We start from the raw sequence: 22,844 nt of genomic DNA, 5'->3' as shown, positions 1-22,844 counted from the left end.
CGGAGAAGCAGCCAGCCAGCGACGGCACACAGCGCATGTCCGCCGCGGAGCCGTCACGTTGTGCAGCTCGGTCCAATCAACAGAAACTTTTCTAACACAGATTTGTAAGATGGCGACCGCCGAACCGGTGAGCACTTTCTCCTAAGAACATATCAAAACATTTTGGGGGCCTCTTGCTTTAATTCCGGCTTGAGCCCACATTCAAAGTTTGTGAACAACTTTTAACATTAGTCCTCGACAGGGAATTGGCCGCTGTTACAGTCACAGGTGCTGTTTTGACTAGTTTCAAGTTTGTCTTCTGTGCCACGACCGAAGCGTAAAAGAGGAGTGCTTGTGAGTGGAGATGTCCCAACTTTAAGGCTGACGTTAAGCTAACCGAGGTGCCGTTCACCTTTGCCAAGAGAACCGCAGCGATGTCCATCAGTTACTTTGGCATTGCTTGGGCTAACTGCAGAAGTAAATACCCGTGTAACAACTACTTTAAATAGGTATTGTTATTATGAACTACCAGTGAATTCGGCATGTCACGTAATAATCTACTGAGTAGAAATAGCAGTTTTGTAGCTAAATTATGAAGTGTCAGAAGTGGCTGACAGAGCTGCCTGCTGACCTCTACGATGCAATGTTAGCTACTTAACTTACGTTCGTGGCGGAGGTTAACGTTAAATTAGCTTGATGACGGACACAGCCGGAGTGACAGCTTTATTTTTCTTTTTGAACCAATTGACCACTATTCGGTGTATAAAATACATGTCGAGTTTATGGGTGAATGGCTCTACCGAGCAGTGTTAAACTGGCGAGATGAATGGAAGTTACATGGTGTTCTTGTACAGCCGCGCCTTAACAATGAAGCTGGAGTAACTTAAGAAAGTTGCTTGGCAGCAGTAATGGGGTCCGTAAGTGTTAGCAACAGAGTTAGCTACCCAAACTTTAGCTTCCCGTCACCGTGAAATGTGGACCAGATGTTCATATCGTGTTTCACCAGTGAACGCTCCCGTCACGGAAAAATGACGTTATTTATTCATTTCGGAAGAGGAGCAACAGTAACTTGTTGTTTTGTCGGGTAGGGTCTTTCTAGATTTTGCCTTAATTTAACGTTAATTGCGCCATGACTGAAGGGTTCACGTATTCAATCAGAAGAGATGTGACGTCATTTGTTGCGTGATGATTCCTCCAGTTTGACCTACACTGGAAAGTAGGGTCTTTTGAACTGGAAACAGGAGCCCGATGCCTACGCCCCGCATATGCACAGCAGTATTCACTTCGTCATTTCTTTTTAGGAAACCAGCCCAAGTCCACCTCACCCTGAAGAAGATGCGGCAGAGGAGACGGGACAGGAGATTGTGAGCCCAGACGCCTACATCAAGCACCCCCTCCAGAACAGGTTAGGCCCTGCTGCTTCAAATGGATTCAAGACAGCAAGTTCGATTGAAGCAAGCACTTTAACATACATATTCCACCTAAGATTTAAATTTTTCAAAATGATGTAGGCCCACTACATAACTTTGTAACCAATGTCAGTGGATAGTTTAGGGGTGAGGGGATGGGAAGTGTTTGAGCCCTTTGTCATTACCTGACTTAATCACCAACAATAATCAATTTGTTTTTAACCTCTTAGTAGTTAAGTCAAGCAGAAAATCCAAATATTTGCTGACTCCTGCTTCTTAGATGTTAGCATTTGCTGCCTTTCTCAATTTGATGCGGTTGTAATGGAATATCTTTGGGTTTCGTAATGTTGGTCCAACTAAATGTGAAAACATGTTTCACAACATGTCATGAGGATCTTTTCTCAGTTATTTTGAATTTCATAGACTGAACAGTTAATAAGCTACAGTAGTAACAATAATAGTTCATTTTAGTTGAATTGATTTTTTTCCATTTTAATGAAGTCACAGTTAATGTAAAATGCAGCTTTATGTGATCACCCACTAATTGCGCTGGGATTCTCCCAGATGTTATTGTGTGGACCTGTATAAATGTGACACTGGAAAAACATATGCACCATCAACTTCAAAGAAAAGATGAAGATCTTGTGTGGCTCACGTGTCACGCAGGACGTCTCATATCCTCCTGAGAGACGAGGGAAAAAAAGTATCTTTCAATTTCATTCTTTTTTTTGTGAGTTCCTGCCTCTTTGGAGCTAAAACAACGACTCACAATTTAGAATTTTGTAAAAATATTTTTATTTTAGATTTTACAGCATGTCCACTGCAGTGGACTAACAAAACCATATTACCATAACACAACGAAATCATAATAGGCTGACAAGAAAACAAGAATGTCAATCCATTTTTTAAATGAAACTGGACATTTGGCCTGTATCTTTTGTTGAACTACTGAAGAAAATTGACATTATTAAACATTCATAACAATCTATTTTTCCTAACAAAAAGTTTAACTGAACTCTGACTCCAATTTATGATTCCTGACATGTTCATAAACAAGAAAATATATGATTACCATAGTTAAAAAAAAAACAAACAATATCTTAACAATAGTTTACTTACCTTTTCTCTTTTCCTGGCATTTGTGTTTTGCTGCAGTCTCCATTTTGTCTCAGAATGAAAACAAAGTTCTCCTCATCCCACCCAAGCACATGAAATATCACTGGAAAGGCTGGGATAGCTCTACTGAGCACACCAGGACTTAGTAGGGTAGCACAAATGAGTCAAAAGATATAGACCAAAACCAAGTGTCCACTACAGAGGACACAAATGAACAGGCTGGGTCTCAGGAGGATATGGAAGTGAAAGCAAGCCATGAATTGACCATCACTGAAAACAATGAACCGTGTGTTCACAAGGAGGAAGCTGCGCAATTCACAAAACTGTCAAACATGTCAAAAAACCCAAATAAAAGTAGAAAATACTCTCGTCTCCAAATTTGAACATGTCCGCTTTCCAGATATGTTGAGTAGGTACTTAATCAAAAATTCAATTTCAACTTAACTCTTCAAAAAAAAAGTCTAATTATGTTAAAAGGACTGTAGTTATAGTGAGCTTTTCTAGTTTTACCTAACAACACAAGCCAGCATGCCCCTTTATGTGAAAGTAAATATGAATTACTGATTACATTTTGAGAATTTCTTTAACTCTGAATTTATTCTAGCAAATTAATTCAGAATATATCATGTAAAGTATAATGATTTATTTTAATGTGCCTGTAGTTAATGACTCAGCGGTCAGCAGTGTTTCCAGTGGACCTGCTGTCCTGTCTGTGTCTTCATGCTTTTAAAGTGGATTTTCTCTCACAGTCCAAACAAATGCAGTCTGCTGGGTTGGAGACTTTATTTCCCCACAGTAACGCTGTGATTGTCTGTGGCGTGGTGACCTATCCAGAGTCTTTCAGTCTTTTCCTCTCAGTCCACTCTCAGACTGGTTCCAAATCCTTTCTGTGCTGAATACAAATAAGCAGTGATTTAATAATTTATGTATATTTGAATTCCACAAGAATATTTGTGTACAAAAGGGTCAAAATAAGCCAAACCCGACCAAAAAGCCAGTCAGCTAAAATAGAAGTTGGATTCTAAAGACTTCAGTCTAATGGTAAAATATTCACACAAATTGACCATTGAAGTGGTGGAAAATGGCTTCATTGCTTTAAAACAGGTTGGATAAATTGGTAAATTATTTCAAACATGATTTTCCATGCAGCTAATTTATGCTAGTGCAGGTCAAACAACATTAGCCTATTAGCATGCATTCATGTTACTGACCTGCTTGTTTCCTTACAGGGTCATCTGGTGCATGAGACTATCCGAGCATGCACTGAAAGGCAAAGAAACACCCTGTAAAGGTTCTTTTAAGGGACTGTGCCTATATGCTGCCTCAGATTATGGCCTAAAATGAAACATTTGAATATTTTACCAGACGAGCACAATGAGATACACAAATATTCCATTAGCTTAAGCCTACCGACTATTAGATTGTCATATTTGCTTGTCAGACGTTCTGCTATGCATATACAACTCAACTAAAGGGAACTTAAGTTGTATCTGCTTATTCTATCCTATTCTGGCATTTATTTGGACTGTGCTCTCTTTTAAAAACACCTTCCAAACCCACTGACAGACTCACTGCTTCAATGGATTTACAATACTGTCAGCAGCTACAGTTTTCTTTATTATTCCTCAACCCAAAGAGCTTAAGGCGGTAGCTGAGCCATTAGAGGATTCAGTCTCGAACTAGTATAACGCAGCATCAGAATGAATTAAACTAAGAGGGCGATGGCTTGATTTACGGAACAGTTTGTCTCGGCAGCATCCATGTGCATCCATACGCCTCTCATTTGCTCCAAAGCACAATGGCTTTTGGTTACTTTGGCTCACCTCGTGTTTAATTAGGGGCTTGTTTCATTTATGCAAATTCCTTTTCCTGTTTTCGCCCAACAGATGGTCTCTGTGGTTCTTCAAGAATGACAAGAGCAAAACATGGCAAGCCAACCTGCGACTCGTCTCGAAATTTGACACGGTTGAAGATTTCTGGGCGTAAGGAGCAATAAATCTCTGAGTCTTTTTGTGTTCCTGTGCTTCCGTGGAGTGACTGAAGCAATAAAATGTCCTACTGTTTTTTTGAAGCACTGTCAGATCTGCATGTTTTGTTAATGCTGTGCTCTTCTCATTTCAGTCTCTACAACCATATCCAGTTGTCAAGCAACCTGATGTCAGGCTGTGATTACTCCCTCTTTAAGGTACATTTGATTTATTTACTGTTAATGTAAATGTGCACAGAGTGAGGAGTTCAATACAGAGTAAAGTAGAATTAAAAACCATGTCAAAATATTGCATGCCAGTGTCCTCTCCGAACTAAAAGAACCATGTAAAAGGATAAAACAACATCTTTCTTTCGATCATGTCTGCATGATGAGATGTACACGTATGGCAGCTGACATCATTCACACTTTATACAGGAAATACAAGAATAAAAAGTTATCTTTTGGCAGGTATTTGAAAAACAGGGATCTCACAATTTCATTTCAAACTGATAACCTGAGAGAATAATAATTCATTTGAAAATGAAATAACCAGCTGAGTCAAATTGCAAGAATTTGACACCAACAGAATCAAACAGAGCTCCTGCAGAACAGAACAGCACCTGATTGAACTGACAACACAAAGACTTTCAGCTGAAACAACAGCGTTGTTCCTGGAAGGTAGACAAACAACAACAGATGTAGGCGGGATTTTTCTCTGACTGAATCTGTCTCTGCCAACTCAGAGCCCATCCGCAAAACAGCTCATTTAACCAGATGTGATGACAGAATATGAGAGGCGTGTGTGGATGTTCAGTAAGTTGAATGGCAGGAGGTGGCCAGGAGCTATTAACAGTACTGTATTTGAGATGGTTGATGATAATAAAGGGGAAAGCAGCGATCAAATATTTCACACTTTTTACAAAGCACTGCTATGTGTGTTGAGGCAGAGCTTGTGTACAAGGGCAAAAATGCAACTCAAGAAAAAGACGTTAACCAAAAATTCAACCGCCACAGGACACGTTGAGTTCTTGCTACCTGTTGCACAAGTAATTTTAGCATAAGCTTTTAATCAGATTCAAAGGATTTCTGCCGTGAGTTGGAAAATGTCTTACAGGCACAATCAAAATCATGGCGAAACCTCACTTTTTCAAGGCTGTGTCGATGTTTTGGTGCTGTGGTTTGAGACATGTATTGACAGTGTGAACCACTGCTGCAGGATGGCATTGAACCCATGTGGGAGGACGAGAGGAACAAGCGCGGCGGGCGCTGGCTGATCACACTCAACAAGCAGCAGAGGAGATTAGACCTGGACCGCTTCTGGCTGGAAACTGTAGGTTTGGCTGCTGTGCTTTGTTACCCAAATGAATGATCGTATTAATCATTTCTTCCCAAAGTAGTACATTTATTACCTGCTGGCAGCCATAATTAGTTGCACCTCTCTTATCATTACATGTGTCACACCGCTGAAATGACTGATTACGTTCTCTCATTCCTTTTAACACTGAAGTGAGCCACAGATCAGAGTGTTTTAGCGCTGTCATCACCATCGTTCATAACAAAGCCTTCTGTGATACCAAAAAAAAAATATATGTTATTGCTTTGACTGTATGCTGAGCTGATGCTAAGGGCTCATAACACACTACATTTGCAGTCCACACAGTGTTGGGGTGAGTCCTCTTGCTGCTCCAAAGGTCACTGACAGTGACACAGACATCCAGCGAGCTATGACTTGTTACTTAGGAGACCAGACAGCGCTGACTGTACTGTCAGCACTGGAACTACTGGTCTTACTGGGCTGAAAGGAGGCACTTTCCTGTTCAGTGACATTCTCACCAAGTGTTTTACTACATGTGAAGCTGGAAACTAAATATTTCTTCATGATGGTGGGCAGTTTCAATGAACAGGACCTGTGTGGATGTCTGCCTGAAGTTGGACATTTCAGTGACAGATCTGCTCAAACAACGTGTCACAGGAAGAATGTTAAAAACCGAAACTAATCGAATGACAGGAGGTCTTCTTAGGGACCTATAAACAGGAGGCTGGAGTGCTGCCACCGAAGGCTGGAAGCTGCATTGTAGCGATACAAATGATGAAAGCATCAGTATAATTTACTCTTCACCTGCCCACTAGTGGCAGCACTGCAGGAGCCCTGTGCCATCTTACATTGGACATGGTTTGTACTGACGAACAGAAAAGACCTTTTTCTGTCAGTTTTCCAATGAGTTTGTATTTCCAGCATTCTTCACGCAACAAAAATATTATGAGCGCATCTGTGACTGAAATGTCCAGGTTCTGGCAGATATCCGTGCACCACGATGCATAATGCACCGTCCTGGATCTGGGCCAGTGATGTCGAGCTCAAAGACTGATCATCCGAATCCTTGTACTTTGTTCTGTCAGACCGAATCCTGTGAATGGCTTTTATGTTCTTCTGTAGTCCAGGCTGGTTTCATGCTCATTCGTTTGGTTTAATAATGTGCTGAAGGGACGTTTTGGTCATAATGGGAATAGGAATTCCATACCATGGGGATAATATGAGTTTGAATTATATGTATTTATGTAGAAATTACCAAGGGCAAAACGTAAGATATTCAAATGCTGTTGAGATATGAATATTTTTGAATAGCTTTTATCTTCTCCTTCATCCCAGCTCCTGTGCCTAGTTGGAGAGGCCTTTGACGACTACAGTGACGAGGTCTGTGGAGCCGTGGTCAACATCCGCACAAAAGGAGATAAAATAGCCGTCTGGACATCAGACTACGAGAACCGGGAAGCTGTGACACACATAGGGTGAGGCGTGACTCACGTTCATGAATACAGCTGATGAAATTCTCTGCATCCTCTTACGGTGTCATTTTCCCGTCAACAGGAGAGTTTACAAGGAGCGCTTGGGGCTTCCCATGAAGATGACTATTGGCTACCAGTCTCATGCAGACACAGCCACCAAAAGCGGTTCAACCACCAAGAACAAATTTGTTGTTTGAGAAATGCCCGACGTGCCTCTTTCATTTTCTTGTCTTATTTGTTGTTGGTGCATATGTTTACTTTGCTGCAAAGACACTGCGGAATGCAATCTGGAAGACAAAACCTAATCTAAGACTACATGCCAAATGTTTCCATAACCTGCCCAGGACGTGAGCCACAGGAAAAACCCCATGGAAAACAGATGATCATCAATCTTCCTAAACACTAACAATGAGAGGTATTAATAGTGGATGAGAGTTAGAGTGCTGCATACTCCACAAAAGAAACTTGTGTTGATTTTTTTTTTTTTTTTTTTTTTAATTCAGGGAATCCTGAAATACGAAAAAAATGTAAATTTCTTTCCCTATTTTCTACAGCATTGTTGGTTTGCTGTAATCCTTAATGACATTAAACCCTTTTTAATTTATTATTAATTTGCCTGCATATTATTAGATTAGAACCTTGTTTTATGCTTATTTTTGCCTTGAACTCTTGCATGTAATCAGCCTTTTTAAAGTATTTCATGACTCATATTCATTTGAGTGTTAATATAATTAAAATGTTGGTTTTGCAATTATTAGTTGTTAAATTGTGTAATACTTTTTTTGCAGCCTGTGATTGGTACATTCCTTGTTATAAATGATCTGCTCTTTGACTTGGAAGTGGTGCTGTATTGTAGGATATTGGCATTTATTCACTGAGGATGTTTATAGTAGACCATCCAACAGTTTCCTCCCAATGGTCTACATTCCCACTGTATAAAATAAGAATACCTTAGGAGATGTGGTGGTGCCCAAGTGCCAAACTGAAGCCTTCCCACTCCAACCCTCCATCCCAAGATCCCTTAAAATGTCAGTAGAAAAAGAGCTTTGAAAGAAAAGGTTACTTTGGCTTCCCTTACATGGCTTCCCATCTCAGTTAGTTTCCACCTTTACAAATGTCACTTCAACATGACAAATGTCATCACGTTCTTGAGTATCGGCACTCTTTAAGCCAGCAGGCGAATCATCCACAACTAGATCCTTCTTGATCTGATGAAGCGTTAAGTGACTGTAGAAGCTTCATTAGGTCCTTGTTGCAGCTATGGCTTGGTTGTGGAAGTAACCTTTAAAGGCCAGCAGATCTATCATGTAAGACGCTTTGCAAGCATGCACCTAAATGATAAGCACAGCAGTTAAGTAGAGTGCTTAATACATTTATAGCACCTTTCAAGAGTAGACATCACAAAGTGCCCACAGTAAGCTAACACCTGTATGACTAAATCATGCGGTGAACATATCATTTCCACTGCAGTATATAACACTGTGATCTGGAAGGGGAATAAAACAACACACTCTACAATCAAACACTACACTGAAGCCGGCCCTCCTTCCATCAGTGATGAAGGCCACCATGGCTATAATTAATGCATGTAATCTAAAAGTTGTTATCAAGATGGATATGGAGGTAAAAGAAGAGTAGCTACACGCTTAAGTACACTGCATCAAGAAGTTCACCATGAATAAAATATAGCCGAGAATGCCCATTGAACATAACACTGCTTTTCATAACAACAGCACATCATCATTGCTCATGTATGGTACCTCAAATTTACATAACCATAACACTTCAGTTTCAATCCAATAAATCCCTCTTTTTTTGTGTGTTGTTGTCTGATCTGGTCTCTCGGTGATCATAATGTTACACTGTGCTATTTGTAGTGTGAATATTAAAAACAGAAATATCGAATAACTCCTCCGTGTCTCTCTCTGTGTGCATCTCATCCTTTTTGATAATGAATTAAGCTGTTTAGTGAGCATCAAAGTGTGTATGCTGTTCACCCAGTTTGGTGGTTTATTAGGCACACCTACCTCATCCCACCTTCATAAAAGTTATTATGTTCATATATTTTTATGTTCAGCGGTGTTGATTCAACTTGTATTGTGTGACTGTATTGTGCCATATTGAGAGGTGGATTGTATTTAGTCCGTGCCCTGACAAAATATCGCCTCTCAGTGAAACATTTGATATTATCGTATAAAATGGCATAATGAAATCTGCCTTGAAATCATCACTGTCCACAGAAACTGTCCACCAGCACAGATGAGTATTATATTTTGGATCTTTCTGTTGTGAATACTAATAAAGCCCAAATGTCCCGGTCTGTGCAGACAGGTAAACACGAGGCCACTGACACCGTCACTTTATTAAATGGGGTGACAGACTAACCTTGGCAGCAATGAACGCAATCAATGTGCTAAATTGAATTGAGCACAGTTTCTCAGTCTCCAGTCGGCCCCAGTTGCTACAGGGCCTCCTTGTTTTCCAATCAAGGGCACTTATCAAAATCCCAAGCCTTCTGATGCAAGACAACAGGTGAAATATGTCGGACAGGAAATAATCCACAAGGAGAAATAACAAAGGCTAAAATCAGACTGCCAAAAGAAAACAGCCATTACTAATCTGTTTTAGAGCTATAACTCTGATCTAGAATAGAGCAGAAAAGCACAAAGAGCCAAATCATAAAATATTATTTCTGTGGAATATTTATCCAGCCGACTTGTTTTAGGGCTGGTCAGGGCTTGATGCTGTGGCTCCAGGCAGGTTTTAATAGGTAATCATTTCACTGCTGTCCATCACTTTACACTGGAGGGAGCTGCAACCCCATTTAACTTTAAACTGGTGTTTGTAAGGCCAGTAGGCAGTACGGGATGGATTTGTTTACAGCCATACGTCTACATCCTGCAGGCTTTCATCTTAATAGGCAGTGATTTAGGGGCTCAGTGTTGTGTGGATTACACTGCGGTCTTGTCTGTCTGGGTATTTCCTATCTGGGACTTTGATGGTGGCAGCTCACAATTCAGAGGAAAAGAAATGAACTTAGTCGAGGCAGCAGCACAAGCTGAAAAATGTATCGTGTGTGCAGAGGTGAAGAGGGATTTTCAGACAATCAACAAACGCATAAAACATCAAAACAACTTTTTTGTGTGCCTTGCTATGACTGGCAGCGTGGTGGGTGAAGAGTAATGTCTCGAAACAGTGCATACTAGAATGAGATTACAGAGAAAAAAATCAAAGTTATGTGTATTATATACGGTGTATGTTGCCAGCAGCAATAATTAGGACATTACATTGTGTAATACCCTTACAGCTAAAGGATCTAAGCCAGAGCCATTTGTGAAGCTCCGTGCTTTATCATCTTGCCATTCTGTGTATGGCTGATCAATTTCCCCAGGGTCCATTCGGACGCTCACTTCTCTCCCTGTAGTGTAGAGATCAATGGCGGAATTTGTTAACCCAGATTAAATGAATGAAGAAGGTAATCAGAGAGGCACTTAGCCTACTTTGTGGTCATGTGATTGAGACTTCTTGGATTACATTTACAGCCTGGACACATCCACTTATACATATATATAAGGACCCATGAGACACCATCACTGAACAAACACAGAACACAATCATGCAGTGTAAAGCAGTCAGTGAACACATCATGGGGGTTTCGCTATTGATCCAAACTCCCAGCAGGCCTACCTGTCTGAGCCTGTGTATGTACTGTATCTAAAGCCCAACGGCTGACAGCCAAGTAAGAAACATCATATTATCCCCATGTTGGCTTCACACTGCTGGCTCCCAGTGCAATGTCGGATTGATTTCAACATTTTATTGATCACCTTTAAGCCTTGGAGCACCAATTCCTGTCGCTTTACTTTCAGCTGTTTCAGGTCTGAGGGAGGTCTCTGATCCCTTGAGCGACTTTCTAACTTTGTGCCCTTCTCTAATACTCACTCTGACATTCTGAAACAATGAAATTTCAGTACCTGGCCAAGAAATAGTTTGGTATTTTAGGAACCTTATGTGCTTGCTTGCTGAAAATAATAATGTCTGTCTATTAATAATGAAGCTAAAAGCTAGCACAAAGAGGAAGCAGGGGGTGAAACCAGCCTGGCTATCTAAAGCTTAAAAAAATCTGCCTGCCAGCATCTTTAAAGCTCACTAAATAACACATTAAATTTAATTCATCCAAAAACGATATGTTGTGGTGTTAAGTTAGCACGCACTCTTCCAGTGTTGTGCTACTTTAAGTTAAGCTAGGCAACTGCTAGCTGTAGCTTCATATTAAACACACAGATATGAGAGTGATGCTGATCTTCTCATCAAACCCTCAGCAAGAAAGTGAATAAATGTATTTCCCAAAATGTCAAACTATTCCCATAAGCCATTTGTAATTTGACCTACTAGCTGCTTTGGTGTGTGGTCATTTTGTGACTTTCAGAATCTGACTTTTGCTCACTTAATCATTGCTACAAACCACTTTGCCCTTTTCTTCTTTCCTTTGCTAATTGAAAAATTGACATTTAGTATGCATTGTGTTAATTAACACAGTGATTTGTTTCTTTAATACAGTGTTTCTCCATTCTGTCCTCAGGACCCACAGTGCTGCTGGTTATCTATCTTTCCAGGTGGTTAATTGCTGTTAATTACATTCACCTGGCATTGCAGGTGTCAATCAGTCCCTCATTAGGTAGCTTGAATAAAACCCAGCAGGGCTGTGAAAGCACAGGATGGAAAACCACTGCTTTGAAAAGCAAATGAGGACAAAAAATAGCCAAAATGAGTCAACCAATGAGTTATAGCACTTTGAAAATAGCTTGAAGATGATCAATAGTATTTCTCATTGTTAATTTGAGCTGCACATTCATCTAACTTCCAAAGCATGGTGACGTCACCCACTGGCAGGGTTCACACAAACTGGAGTTAATTAGTGTAGCCTTTTGTGACGTGTCATGGTGTTTGCACTTGCAGTTATGTATTAAATTGGCTGGTAATAATAGTCCCCTGTGCACTCCCTATCATTCATCTATGACAAATGTGCTCGAGAGATTCAGTAGTCACGTTTAATTTGCTGTCTCGATTCATTGAGGTGAATATTTCCCTAGCATTTCATTTCATAACATTTTGTTATGTCCCGGCCACAACCCACTGGCAGTGTGAACAGCACGGCACGGCTGAGTGACTGCAGATTAAAAGCCTTTTTCGACATTTGGGGATTTTAAACCAATCAGACAATGATAGTAAATCTTTTTTTTTAAGGTAAACAGAAAACATACAATCTTGAATGGTGACATTGTTTCTGAAGTATTTCAAATCTAGTTTAGATCCCTTACTTTGGATCTTGGATGGATATTAAGGAATCTAACCAGGCTGCAACTTCCCTGGTGACTGCAGATCAGACCACAGACTGACATTTGCATTCACTCATTCTGGAGCCATGTTTGTGGCCACCTGCTGGTTTTACGCCTGATATTGTCCTTTCAGCACTGTTTTCACCTACACCAAGTCGTGGGAGCTCATTAGCTGCCACATGCTGCAAAATGCTCACCAACTTTTTTTTTTTTTTTCGTTTCTAACTTTGTCTTCTGTTGTGCTGGACAGGGATTTACAGTGGGTTTTTAGAGCATTTTGAGAAAACAGCTGCCTGTTGCAGCTGGAAACAAGCTAATGAGCGTGGTGAGACTGATGAAAACAATAATGTTGAAAACCAAAACAATGAATTAAAGGATATTAAAAACCTCCGCAGCGCTGAGGGGAAGCGAGTGATAATTCCCTGTGAGTTTGAATACAAGCGACCCTGTTCTCTCACACACACACAGTAATTTGATGCATTGTTGATATAAACACATTAATTAGTGCAGCTTTAAACATGTCATTTTACTAATTAGCATAACAATGAACTATTTCGTGAATTCACCTGCATGTCATTGGTTGAAATTAAAGCTCCAAGCCCTCTGTTGCTCATTGTTGCACATTCCTCTAACTGTACATGACGCATTAAGTTTATTCATGAGGCCCACTGTTACATACATTAGCTGTGTGTCGTACTAGCTCTAATCAAGATTTAAGTGTGTGTTCACACTGGAAAACTGCACATTCTAAACACTGCTGTGAGTGTGCTGCTGTTCCACAGCCCAATGCACAAAGGAAATAAATAAGCCAGTCAGAGCTGCAAAAAAAAATGTAAACTAATTGCAGCTGGTGGTGAGAGAGCTCCAGAAATATCTGCGAAAACAAAAGACACATATTAAAGATTTCAAAGACATCTGCCTTCTCTCTGTGAAGTTGAACTAAATTACAGTTTGATTGTCGGCATGTATCTCCTGGCGATGAAAAACTGTAAAGAATGTTGATGTGTACACTGTCTGCAAGAACAGGATGACAATTAGCATATGGTGCAACGTGTATGCAGTTAGTATGTATTAAAGAATTGGGACACTGCAGTTATTATCCCAGTGGGCTTAAAATAACAGACGAAACCCTCTGAGATGCCATTCAAAGAGTGGTCCCCTCCTTGTAGCTGGTGCACAAGACATTTTCAGACACTAAGCAGGCAGTTATTCGAAAATGAAGAAATGAGGTGCTACTTTAAGGCACTAAGACTCCGGGAAAGCATATTATGGTGTGTGTCGCTGTCTGAAGCATTGTCTAACCTCCAGGCCACTACTGCCCTATGCTATAAGGACTTCATTATTGCTGCTGTTGTGCAAAAAGCATGATATCCTTCAAGACATAGCCTTCTTTTGGGAGATATATGTATCTATGTGCAACTTTAACACGACGGCAGTGTGATGCTGAGGTTTGGTTGCCTTCATTAGAACAGATCAAAGAAACCCGTTGTTTAAATCTGCAGACATTCGTGATACAGATGTAACTGTCTTGCACTGAGTCTGCAGAGGTACAGTGCCAGGCTTATAAAAAAAAGTTACAATCTACACCAAAATTCTTTCTATTTTTTTAAAACCTGCCTTTTTCCAGTAAGTTACAGCTACATGCGTTTGACGACGCTCACATTTGTTTTGCTGCTTGTTTTGAATGCCTCCAGTACTTTGCAGTCAGTTGCTGCCTTTGTGTGCTTGGCATCACCAACTGATGCAGCCTCCAACTATTCACCGCCCACTCTGAGCCACTTGTCACTTTTTCATGGTTGTTATCTCCCAGTAATTCCCAAACAAGTGCATTTGTGCAAGACTGTATAAAGGATTGGGTTCTGAGAATTTCTTGTGCACAATAAATTGCCTTTGTTTTTTATGTAATTGCTCCTCTGAGACATCTACAGTACAGAATTTTGCTTGAGTTACTGGATTACAGCTGAAATTATACAATATTTTGAGCATAACTCAGAGTAATGAGCAGTTGAAGTAATTCTAAACATTGACATCTAGTGTTGCAATAGAGGAGGAAGGCTAAATAGGGATTATTTTCCTTTTTATGTTCATTTTAGTGCCTTGTTGTGCTGTAAACACATTTTCACTGTTCAGACAAAACATTTAAAAGGTTTCAATTATTTCCCAATATTATCACAATATGCTGGACATTTTATTAACATTAGTCTCTGTGTGCTCCCATGTCATTCCATTAATGACCTGTTTATTGCTCTGTGGTCTGAATCCTCATCCTCTGATCACTGGCTCATTTACCACCATGTACTGGCAGTAGACTGATTTCATTACTCGCATTGAACACCCAGCCGCTTGTTATTACCAGCAGACACTGGGTTTTGCTGCTCTCACCTGACCAATTTCCCTCCCACAACACAGAAGAAAGGAACAGAGGTTCCAGCGCTCCTTTCAGGTTAAGTCACAGAACGCTTGACCAGTGATAAAGTGGTTAATACTCCTGCCTCTGATGCAAACCAGACACTTTATGCTCTGCTTTGCAACATCCTGCATCTATTTCCCTATAGACTGAGTCATAAAATGGTGGTGGCCACAATACAGTGAGCTAAACGGAAATATTTCAAGCTTTTGGGTTATTACAAATTCAGCCATTAATAAAACATACAGTCCACAGTTTCATCATTAAATTCCTTTGTCATCTACATTTAATGAAAATAAACCTATAACCCTGATTCCTAATCAGGGGTTTAAATGATATCCAGTCTATATACAATATATCACTTAGCATTAAGTCTGAAAGCAGGGAGAAACAGCTCGTCTGGCTCTGTCCAAAGGTAGAAAAATCCCAACTGGAGTCTCCAGATCTCACTGGTTGCCTGGCAACATTAATGCGATGACAAGACTCCATGAAGTAACTGCGCTCAGCCAAGAAATAGTGCCAGCATGTAATCCCCCATAACACCACAATTTGTCATTTTTGCACAGCGGTTTCTGAACAGATTAAACAAACATGATAAATAGCGTGTTAATTTCTGAGCTTTAGAGGTGTTGGTTGGCAGGTATTACCTTTGGACAGAGCCGGGCTAACTGCCCCCCTTCTTTCCAGCCTCTATGCTAAGGCACAGACATTAGAGTGCCATCAATATTTTCATCCACCTCTGCTCGTGCATCTCCCAAAATATCAACCTAGACCCTGCCTCCAAAGCCCACTCCAGGCCCATGAAAACAATTTCTTATGAGGCCACAGTATTGAGCTATTACTAAATGTCAAATAACATTGGACTTTTTACCAAGAAGTAAGCCAGCCCACACCAGACATCTCTGTGTTGTGTATTTACTTTGGAGCATGACCTTTAATCAGATTTCTGACTGCTCAGAAAGGTGATACGCAACCTGACTCAACCCCCGTACCAGCTGTGGCAGAGCACATGAGCTGGAGGTGCTGCTGTTTGTTTAAAGACGAGCTGTCACTCAACCTCACATGACACCTGAGGCCTTATGTAACCCCGCTGTAGTTCACAAACCCACCAGGAGGCCGCTCAGGCATCAGCTCGGGACATGCTGCTACCTCAACGGAGGGCAGATGGACTCAGTGTGCACAGTTACTGATGCATATTGACAGTTTCGAAATGTCCACAACAGAAGGAACAAACTCCCCAAAATGTGTATGACCTACCCAAGATCTGTCCACACCAGCAGTGTGCTCAGGCAGAGCCCTGTTAATACCAGAGGATGTCTGAGAAGGCCATCATAACAACAGCACCGTCCACCCAGCGTCATCCCAGGCCTCACTCAGCCACAGAACAGCTTTTAGTACAATGAAGTCAAGATGGCATGCTTGTTTTCTTCAAGGCTTTGGAGGTGAGACCAAACGGTGCGCCTTCTGTCCCCGTTGTTTCTGCCTCTCTGCGTGCATACAGGCGACATTTACGATGTAAGCCAGATGCTCGTGATCCCTGAGGCTCCACCGCCACCAGGATAAAAAGTAACCAAAAAAAACAGAACACCAGCTCAGGCTTCAACAGCGGCAGTTTCAATGATAATGTGCAACAAGGACAATCAAGCAAATCCTCACCGCATGGCAGAAACACAAGGCTCTGCAGTTCAGGTCCAGATTTTATGGGATTGGTTTGTTTTTCAATGCAATATACATGTCAGGGACTCTAATGCTACTAAATCAAACAGCACTCTCTGCCAACCTTTAACAGCGTTTCACTTAAATCTTTTCGATCAGGGTTATTGCTTCCTTTGCTTTTTAAGTTATACAAGAAGTCCTCATTTTTTGGCTTTTTCTGGCTCCGGGACAGAAATAGAAAACCTTCAACATGCCTAGTGAGGATCGAGTAAGAGGAGATGCTCATCCAGCAGGAGTGGGAAGCGTTCAGGGATTATGTTGAACATCTGTGTCCTTGTCTTTTTTAAAAAATAAATGTATTTTTGTCCTATGGTGATAAAATGTTGTACTTAACATGCTAAACAATGAGAATGAGGCTTGCATATGGCACCATAATGCAATAATTTGAGAGTTCAAGTGCACTCATTTTAAATATGACAATGCATCTTTTCACATTCTCACATTTCTCGGCTTCATCTGATTTTTGTTGTTTTCCCTCGGGCCCATCCCCCCGAAAAATGAGCCTGCTGCACAGAGTGGCTGCGGCAACAGATATTAATAATTACAGGTATTAATTTAGGAGAAATTCGATGATTGCAAAAGTGACTTTTACTTAATAAGGCATAATTACTGCCATCCAGATCTGGCAGTGTGTGCTCCTCATTTATGAAAGAGCTGTCAGTCTCAAATTAAGTTTACAGTCTCCTCATCTGACCTTTTTGAGCGAGATTAGAAAAACGAAAATTGAAATGTCATGTACTCTATGTTTTAATCACTCGGGGTATGACTACAGTGAAATAATATTTCCTGTTTATCAATCCAAAATGTCAAAATGCGAGTCGATTATAATTATAGCCTTGCCTCTGTTATTATTTACCATCCGTCAAGAAAATATCCTCTGCGTTTTGGCAGGAGTCTGCAACCGTGCAGACATGAGCGGAATGCTTTGACACGGTTCGCTGCTTTGTCAGGAGCAAAACTGGGTTGTGAGATGAAAACGAAGGTAATGGTTGGTTATTCAGTCACTTCCCTGCTGACGTTTCTTCCATTGTATGTGTTTCATTAGTTCTCAGGTTTTTATCGTAGCTTTAATTGGCTGCTGATTTCCACCTGGTGCAGCAGGCAAACTAACCAAGAGGGTAGAGAGTTACTGTTAATGCTAACCATACATGAACTAAGGTTTACTGCCGTTTTTACATGGAACCACATGATCTTTTTGTGTCGTTTTTTTTTTTTTTTTTTGAACTGAGTTGACAGTAATGTACGAAGCCTTTAGTCTATAAGATACATTTTAGACTTGTAGCATTTCTTTTCTTTTTTCTGCTATTCAGTGCACAATTTATGGGATATTACAGAGACATGTGTTATTTGTCAGTATATGGAAGTATATACAGTACATTTAATGTCAAAATTAATGATTTGCGTTTATTTGTGTGTTACCAGAAGATGTACTGTTAGAAACTTTGGCATGACACAGAAATAAAGGCTGTTTTATCCCCATCACAGAATAGAGAATATGAACAGAACTGTGGGTCTACAGCCACAGTAGCAGCTCTGAGAGGCATCCCAGAGCTGTACAGTCTGGAAAAGGAAACTAGGAACTGTCTGCTAGTAGGTAAAATTGTTGGAGGCAAAAATGAAAAAGGACATGTCTGTCCATCAGTACAGCAAGAGTAGAGAACTGCAGGCCGCCAGCATATCTACAGTATGTATTTCAGGGATCTATGCCTTCTATACTTCAGGCTCCTAGAGACACATCAGTACATGGAGACACATGGTGAAAATGTTTGTGTCAAAGCATTTGACAATAAATTGTTTTCTCTGATTTCAACTCCTGGGACCTCATTTAGGAACTTTATGTTAAATTAAAGGCTTGTCTTTGGGGAAAAAGCTAATGGAGGGATTAATTCCTCTCATTTAATGTGATTGTTTTGTGCTCCCTTTTTATAATTGGGGTAATTCACTAATGTTCAATCCATCAAATGAAACGTTTTTATCGAGCCCGGTAAATTTAACACCAGCTAATGTCATTAGAATTGCTGTACAACAGAAAAGCAGAGACGCAGACGATGCATCAAACTGGCAGAGGAAATGTTTGATGTTCACATCATGAGTAATGGCGGTGTAATGAATTACAGAGCGATAAAAAGTGTGAATAGCTCCAGACATTTTAGGTTATGCTTTATTTCTTCCTCAGCATGGTTGTCAGAGATGCCAGAACTGTGTCTGTGCCTCTTTGGTCTCTGGTTCTGTCTTTACTGCTTCTATTTTAGTCTTCCTCTCAGTCCAAAGTGTCAGGCGGCACAGGAGGGGAGTGGCAAGCCAGTCTCTCACCACAGGGAGAAGAAACGGAGTGCTAGCTTGTCTAGCCAGAACCCCATAGAGACATTAGCCCCACAGGTACATGCTAATGAAGACAGCGGAATCAATATTCCTGCCATCCTCCCCTGCAGCGACACACACACACACACACACACACACACACACACACACACACACACACACAGTGTTGTATTTCTGTACTTGCAAGGACTTTCCATTGACTACACTTTGCCCTCAGCCCCACACCTGAAAGGTAAAACACATCCTTGATTACACTGTTAAATATCATTGCATTCAGCACTTTTTGGTGAACCCAGTTTTGCTTTAAACTACCTCTATGCTTCAGTCAGGTTTTTGTGTGTGTGTGTGTGTGTGTGTGTGTGTGTGTGTGTGTGTGTGTGTGTGTGCCCCAGTGCATTTTTCTTCCATTCATGTGAAGAGACCAACAATGCTGAAGACATGCAGTTCAACATTTTGGCATTTCTGAGAGAGTGAGAGGAGCAGAGAGGTGGATGCCTCTCTCATGTTGTCTATGAAGCTACAACAAGGAGATGATTAGTTTAGCTTAGAAGACATCTCGCCTGGCTCTCCTCAAACTCCAGCCCCCCCTGAAGCTCACTGTTCAACACATTTTGTAAAACGCCACATAAAACCACAGTTTGCAGGAGTTTTTTTAATCTTCCGTTCTTGTATTAAACAAACCATCTTCAGGCCAAGATAACCTTGTGTCTCCTGGCTCTGCTTCATGTTAATGGACAGACATGAGAGTGGTGTTCATCCTCTCATCAAACTCGTTGCAAGCAAAATATATGGGATGAACAATATGTGAGGTGTGTGACTGGTTTTCAAACCCAACATGTCTTGTGGCTTGATTGCATTCTGGTCTCAAATACTGTCGGTGAATAAATTTATATCTCTGCCTCTGATACTATCGATTTCTGCCTGTATGTTGCTGAATGCTACTGCAAATTATAACTGCTCTTTGATTCTGAGGACTTATACAAGCATATGTTTACCCGTCTTATTTTAGATAAACTAAAAGGAAACTGCTAGAATTTGGGTTTCAGTAGGAAAGACTAAAGATGTCAAGTCCAGACATTAGGAGTAAGCTAACTAGCAATGTAAGCAAAGACAATGCAGGAGTGTTCTGGTGTTCCTTTTTCCTCCAGTTGCACTCTTTTATTTCTTCTCCCTGTATGTTCATGAATTAGATCCATAAAGCCATAAAGTTTCCACACATAACTCCCTCCCATCCTCAGCTCCCTCATCCTAAATCACTCACAATCCAAATCCCTTTCCTCTAACAAACCTGTATATATGTCAAAACCTGCTCTCACTTTGGAGATTTTTTCATTCCTTGCTGTCATTAGGAGAACATTCGGTCCTCATAAAGACAGAAATGTAAGAAAACACTCTCATGCACGTCCTATATCTTCATTATGTCACATGCGAGTCGAGGGGTCCCCTGTGACTTAGTTACAGGGGAGAGTATGTCACAGAAGATTAAAATAAGGCAAAGATAAGGGGAAGTGTGGTGTGTTTGAGGAACAAGGATAGAGGGTAAGAATGGACGAAAGCTGATCTCGGATTAAAAGCCACACAGGGCAGAGTGAGGAAGACAGAAGAAGTCAAAAAAAAAGGGAACTGGAGGTAGAAACACAACAGATCCCATGGGCCCTTCTCACTGTTTCGCCACATACTGTGAGCTGCTGCTTACTGGTATAGCAGACTGATTAACTTGGGAGACTGGATTGCCACCATCCCAGCAACAAGCCAGCCAGAATCTAACACAGGACTTCCTACAACCTTCAAAATAAAATGTTAAAAGTCAATACCTTTTTACAAAACACATTATTGGCATTATTATGCATTTTGTTTTTCCTGGACACTCCAGTTATACAGCCTGTTTAAGGGGACACATCTGCGGCTCTCTGTATCCAACCATGAAGTCAAATCCTTCTTCTTCTTCTTTGATTCGATCAGGGTTTTGGTGATATATGAGCCAGATATCGACCTGTTCCTTAAACCCGGATAAGCTGTTCTTTAAGTCAGCGTTGTCCACCTCTGATATAATGATGCGTTTCTTTCAACAGAGATTGATTGGAGAATTGATCAATGCTGGTCGTCTATGAGAAGCCTTTGAGTGGATGCTAATGTGACATTTTGATCTGATTCCACACACACACACACACACACACAAGAATGAGTGTTCACCATCACTGTCATGTCTTCTTCTTTTTCGCTGCATCTCCATATATTGAATTGGCGTTGACACGAGAGGTTTAATGTCCCACGGTGAGTGAATTTTTAGCACGACAATGGTCCTAACAGAAAGTTTGTAGTTTTAATTCTTGGAATGGAGGGCCAGTGTGGTGTTGATTTGTCTCACCTTGGCCAAATATCCAACTGTATAGAGGACTAATACTGACTTATTTGAATAAATAAATAGATGGATAGATGAATAAATGGACGAGAGGTCAAATATGTTCAGCAATAAACAAATAAATGAATGGACATGATATGATCAGAGCTGATAGTGAGACGCTGGGATCCACTTTACTGGCAAAGAAACCCAAGACAAGCAGCAATAGAATGAGACCTTACCTGGACCTGGTGAAGATAAGTACAGTTTGAACCTAATCCATCTCAGTGACGAGGGACCAGTGCAGACCTCTGCTGTTGAGTCCCGGCTGATTACCTTCACGACCTTCACCTCTTGCCACTCTTTTCCTGTGACCTCCCACCAGCTAGTCTTCCCCATTTGTCAGTCATAACTCACCAGTTGCCTTTACTTTTTCCCAGCAGTTTGACATCACATTGAACTCTGCAACCCATCTTCTTGAACCAATCATTTGTGTCTCCTTGAGTCTGGATTGGAGGCAGTTCCTTAAAATACTCCTGTGATATTCATCTTGTACTGTCACTTCCATATCTGGGGGAACTTTGTCTTGTTTGGCAGCACTTTCATGATTTATTCGGCTTTATAAACTCAAAAAAAATCTTCAGCAAATATATTTAATCTTCAATATGCATATGATGTGTCGTTCAAACGTCTCCACGTGCATTGTCCTGGATTTGTTATTATTCAGTCTATAAGAATTTGTTGCTTATGCCAATGGGGCAGTGGTCCACATGGGATGTTATTTGTCTAACTGGGCTACTGTTGATCATAAAAGTTTTCTAATAAAATAGTTTGATGTGCCGGCTGTAGATTACATTTTGTGACTACTACACTGATTGATTTTTTCTTAACATTTAACCGAAATCAAGATTTTTCCCCAGCCTTAACCAAAGGGACAACAGACGGGACAGGAGCCCACCATCCACCCCGACCACCTCCCTGCAGCTCCAGCGTGGTTCATAAATGCAGAGTTTCAGTCTCTCAAAGAAAAGTGGTGCACCCATTGAAGATACTTACAACTGAAATGCATTCATCTGAAAATCACGTCTCATGAAAAACATGGACATTTCATGCAAATCCTGTTGATCAACTGTTTTACAAAATTTTGTGATTCTGTCTAAAATAAATCAGTTTTAATGAAATTGGATATCAGTTTGTTTCATGTGTCTTATTTTCTGAATGTATTTAACAAATGAGTGAATCATTTCATATTATATTATTATCATATCCATTCATTTTTTATCTCTTATCATCAAGATCATGTTAAATTTCATTTCATGCTTTTACTCTGAAGGCTTAGAACACGTCAGCCTTGCTGGAGCTGCAGCTGCTGGCTTGACGCATCTCTCTCTCTCTCTCTCTCTCTCTCTCTCTCTCTCTCTCTCTATGTGTGTGTGTGTCTCTTGACCTCTCTCTACCC

General features: G+C 40.7%; 1 protein-coding gene across 1 annotated transcript; it reads left to right on the top strand.

The window, feature by feature from the left end:
* Positions 1–35: 35 nt before the first annotated feature.
* Positions 36–8,011, top strand: eif4eb (eukaryotic translation initiation factor 4eb). Its single transcript, XM_076748752.1, has 7 exons — positions 36–127; positions 1,281–1,384; positions 4,391–4,486; positions 4,626–4,689; positions 5,690–5,803; positions 7,124–7,263; positions 7,343–8,011. The coding sequence occupies exons 1-7, from the start codon at positions 110–112 to the stop codon at positions 7,455–7,457; spliced, it is 651 nt and encodes a 216-aa protein (XP_076604867.1). The 5' UTR covers positions 36–109; the 3' UTR covers positions 7,458–8,011.
* The last annotated feature ends 14,833 nt before the right edge of the window (positions 8,012–22,844 follow it).

The sequence above is a fragment of the Chaetodon auriga genome, chromosome 14, assembly GCF_051107435.1.
Source record: "Chaetodon auriga isolate fChaAug3 chromosome 14, fChaAug3.hap1, whole genome shotgun sequence".
Classification (NCBI taxonomy): domain Eukaryota; kingdom Metazoa; phylum Chordata; class Actinopteri; order Chaetodontiformes; family Chaetodontidae; genus Chaetodon; species Chaetodon auriga.
This window is presented reverse-complemented; position numbering and strand designations above follow the sequence as displayed.

Excerpts from the sequence above, each read along its gene's own strand:
- eif4eb (XM_076748752.1), top strand. Across the intron at positions 4,690-5,689 it reads GTGATTACTCCCTCTTTAAG|GATGGCATTGAACCCATGTG; the intron begins GTACATTTGATT and ends CCACTGCTGCAG. Across the intron at positions 7,264-7,342 it reads GAAGCTGTGACACACATAGG|GAGAGTTTACAAGGAGCGCT; the intron begins GTGAGGCGTGAC and ends TCCCGTCAACAG.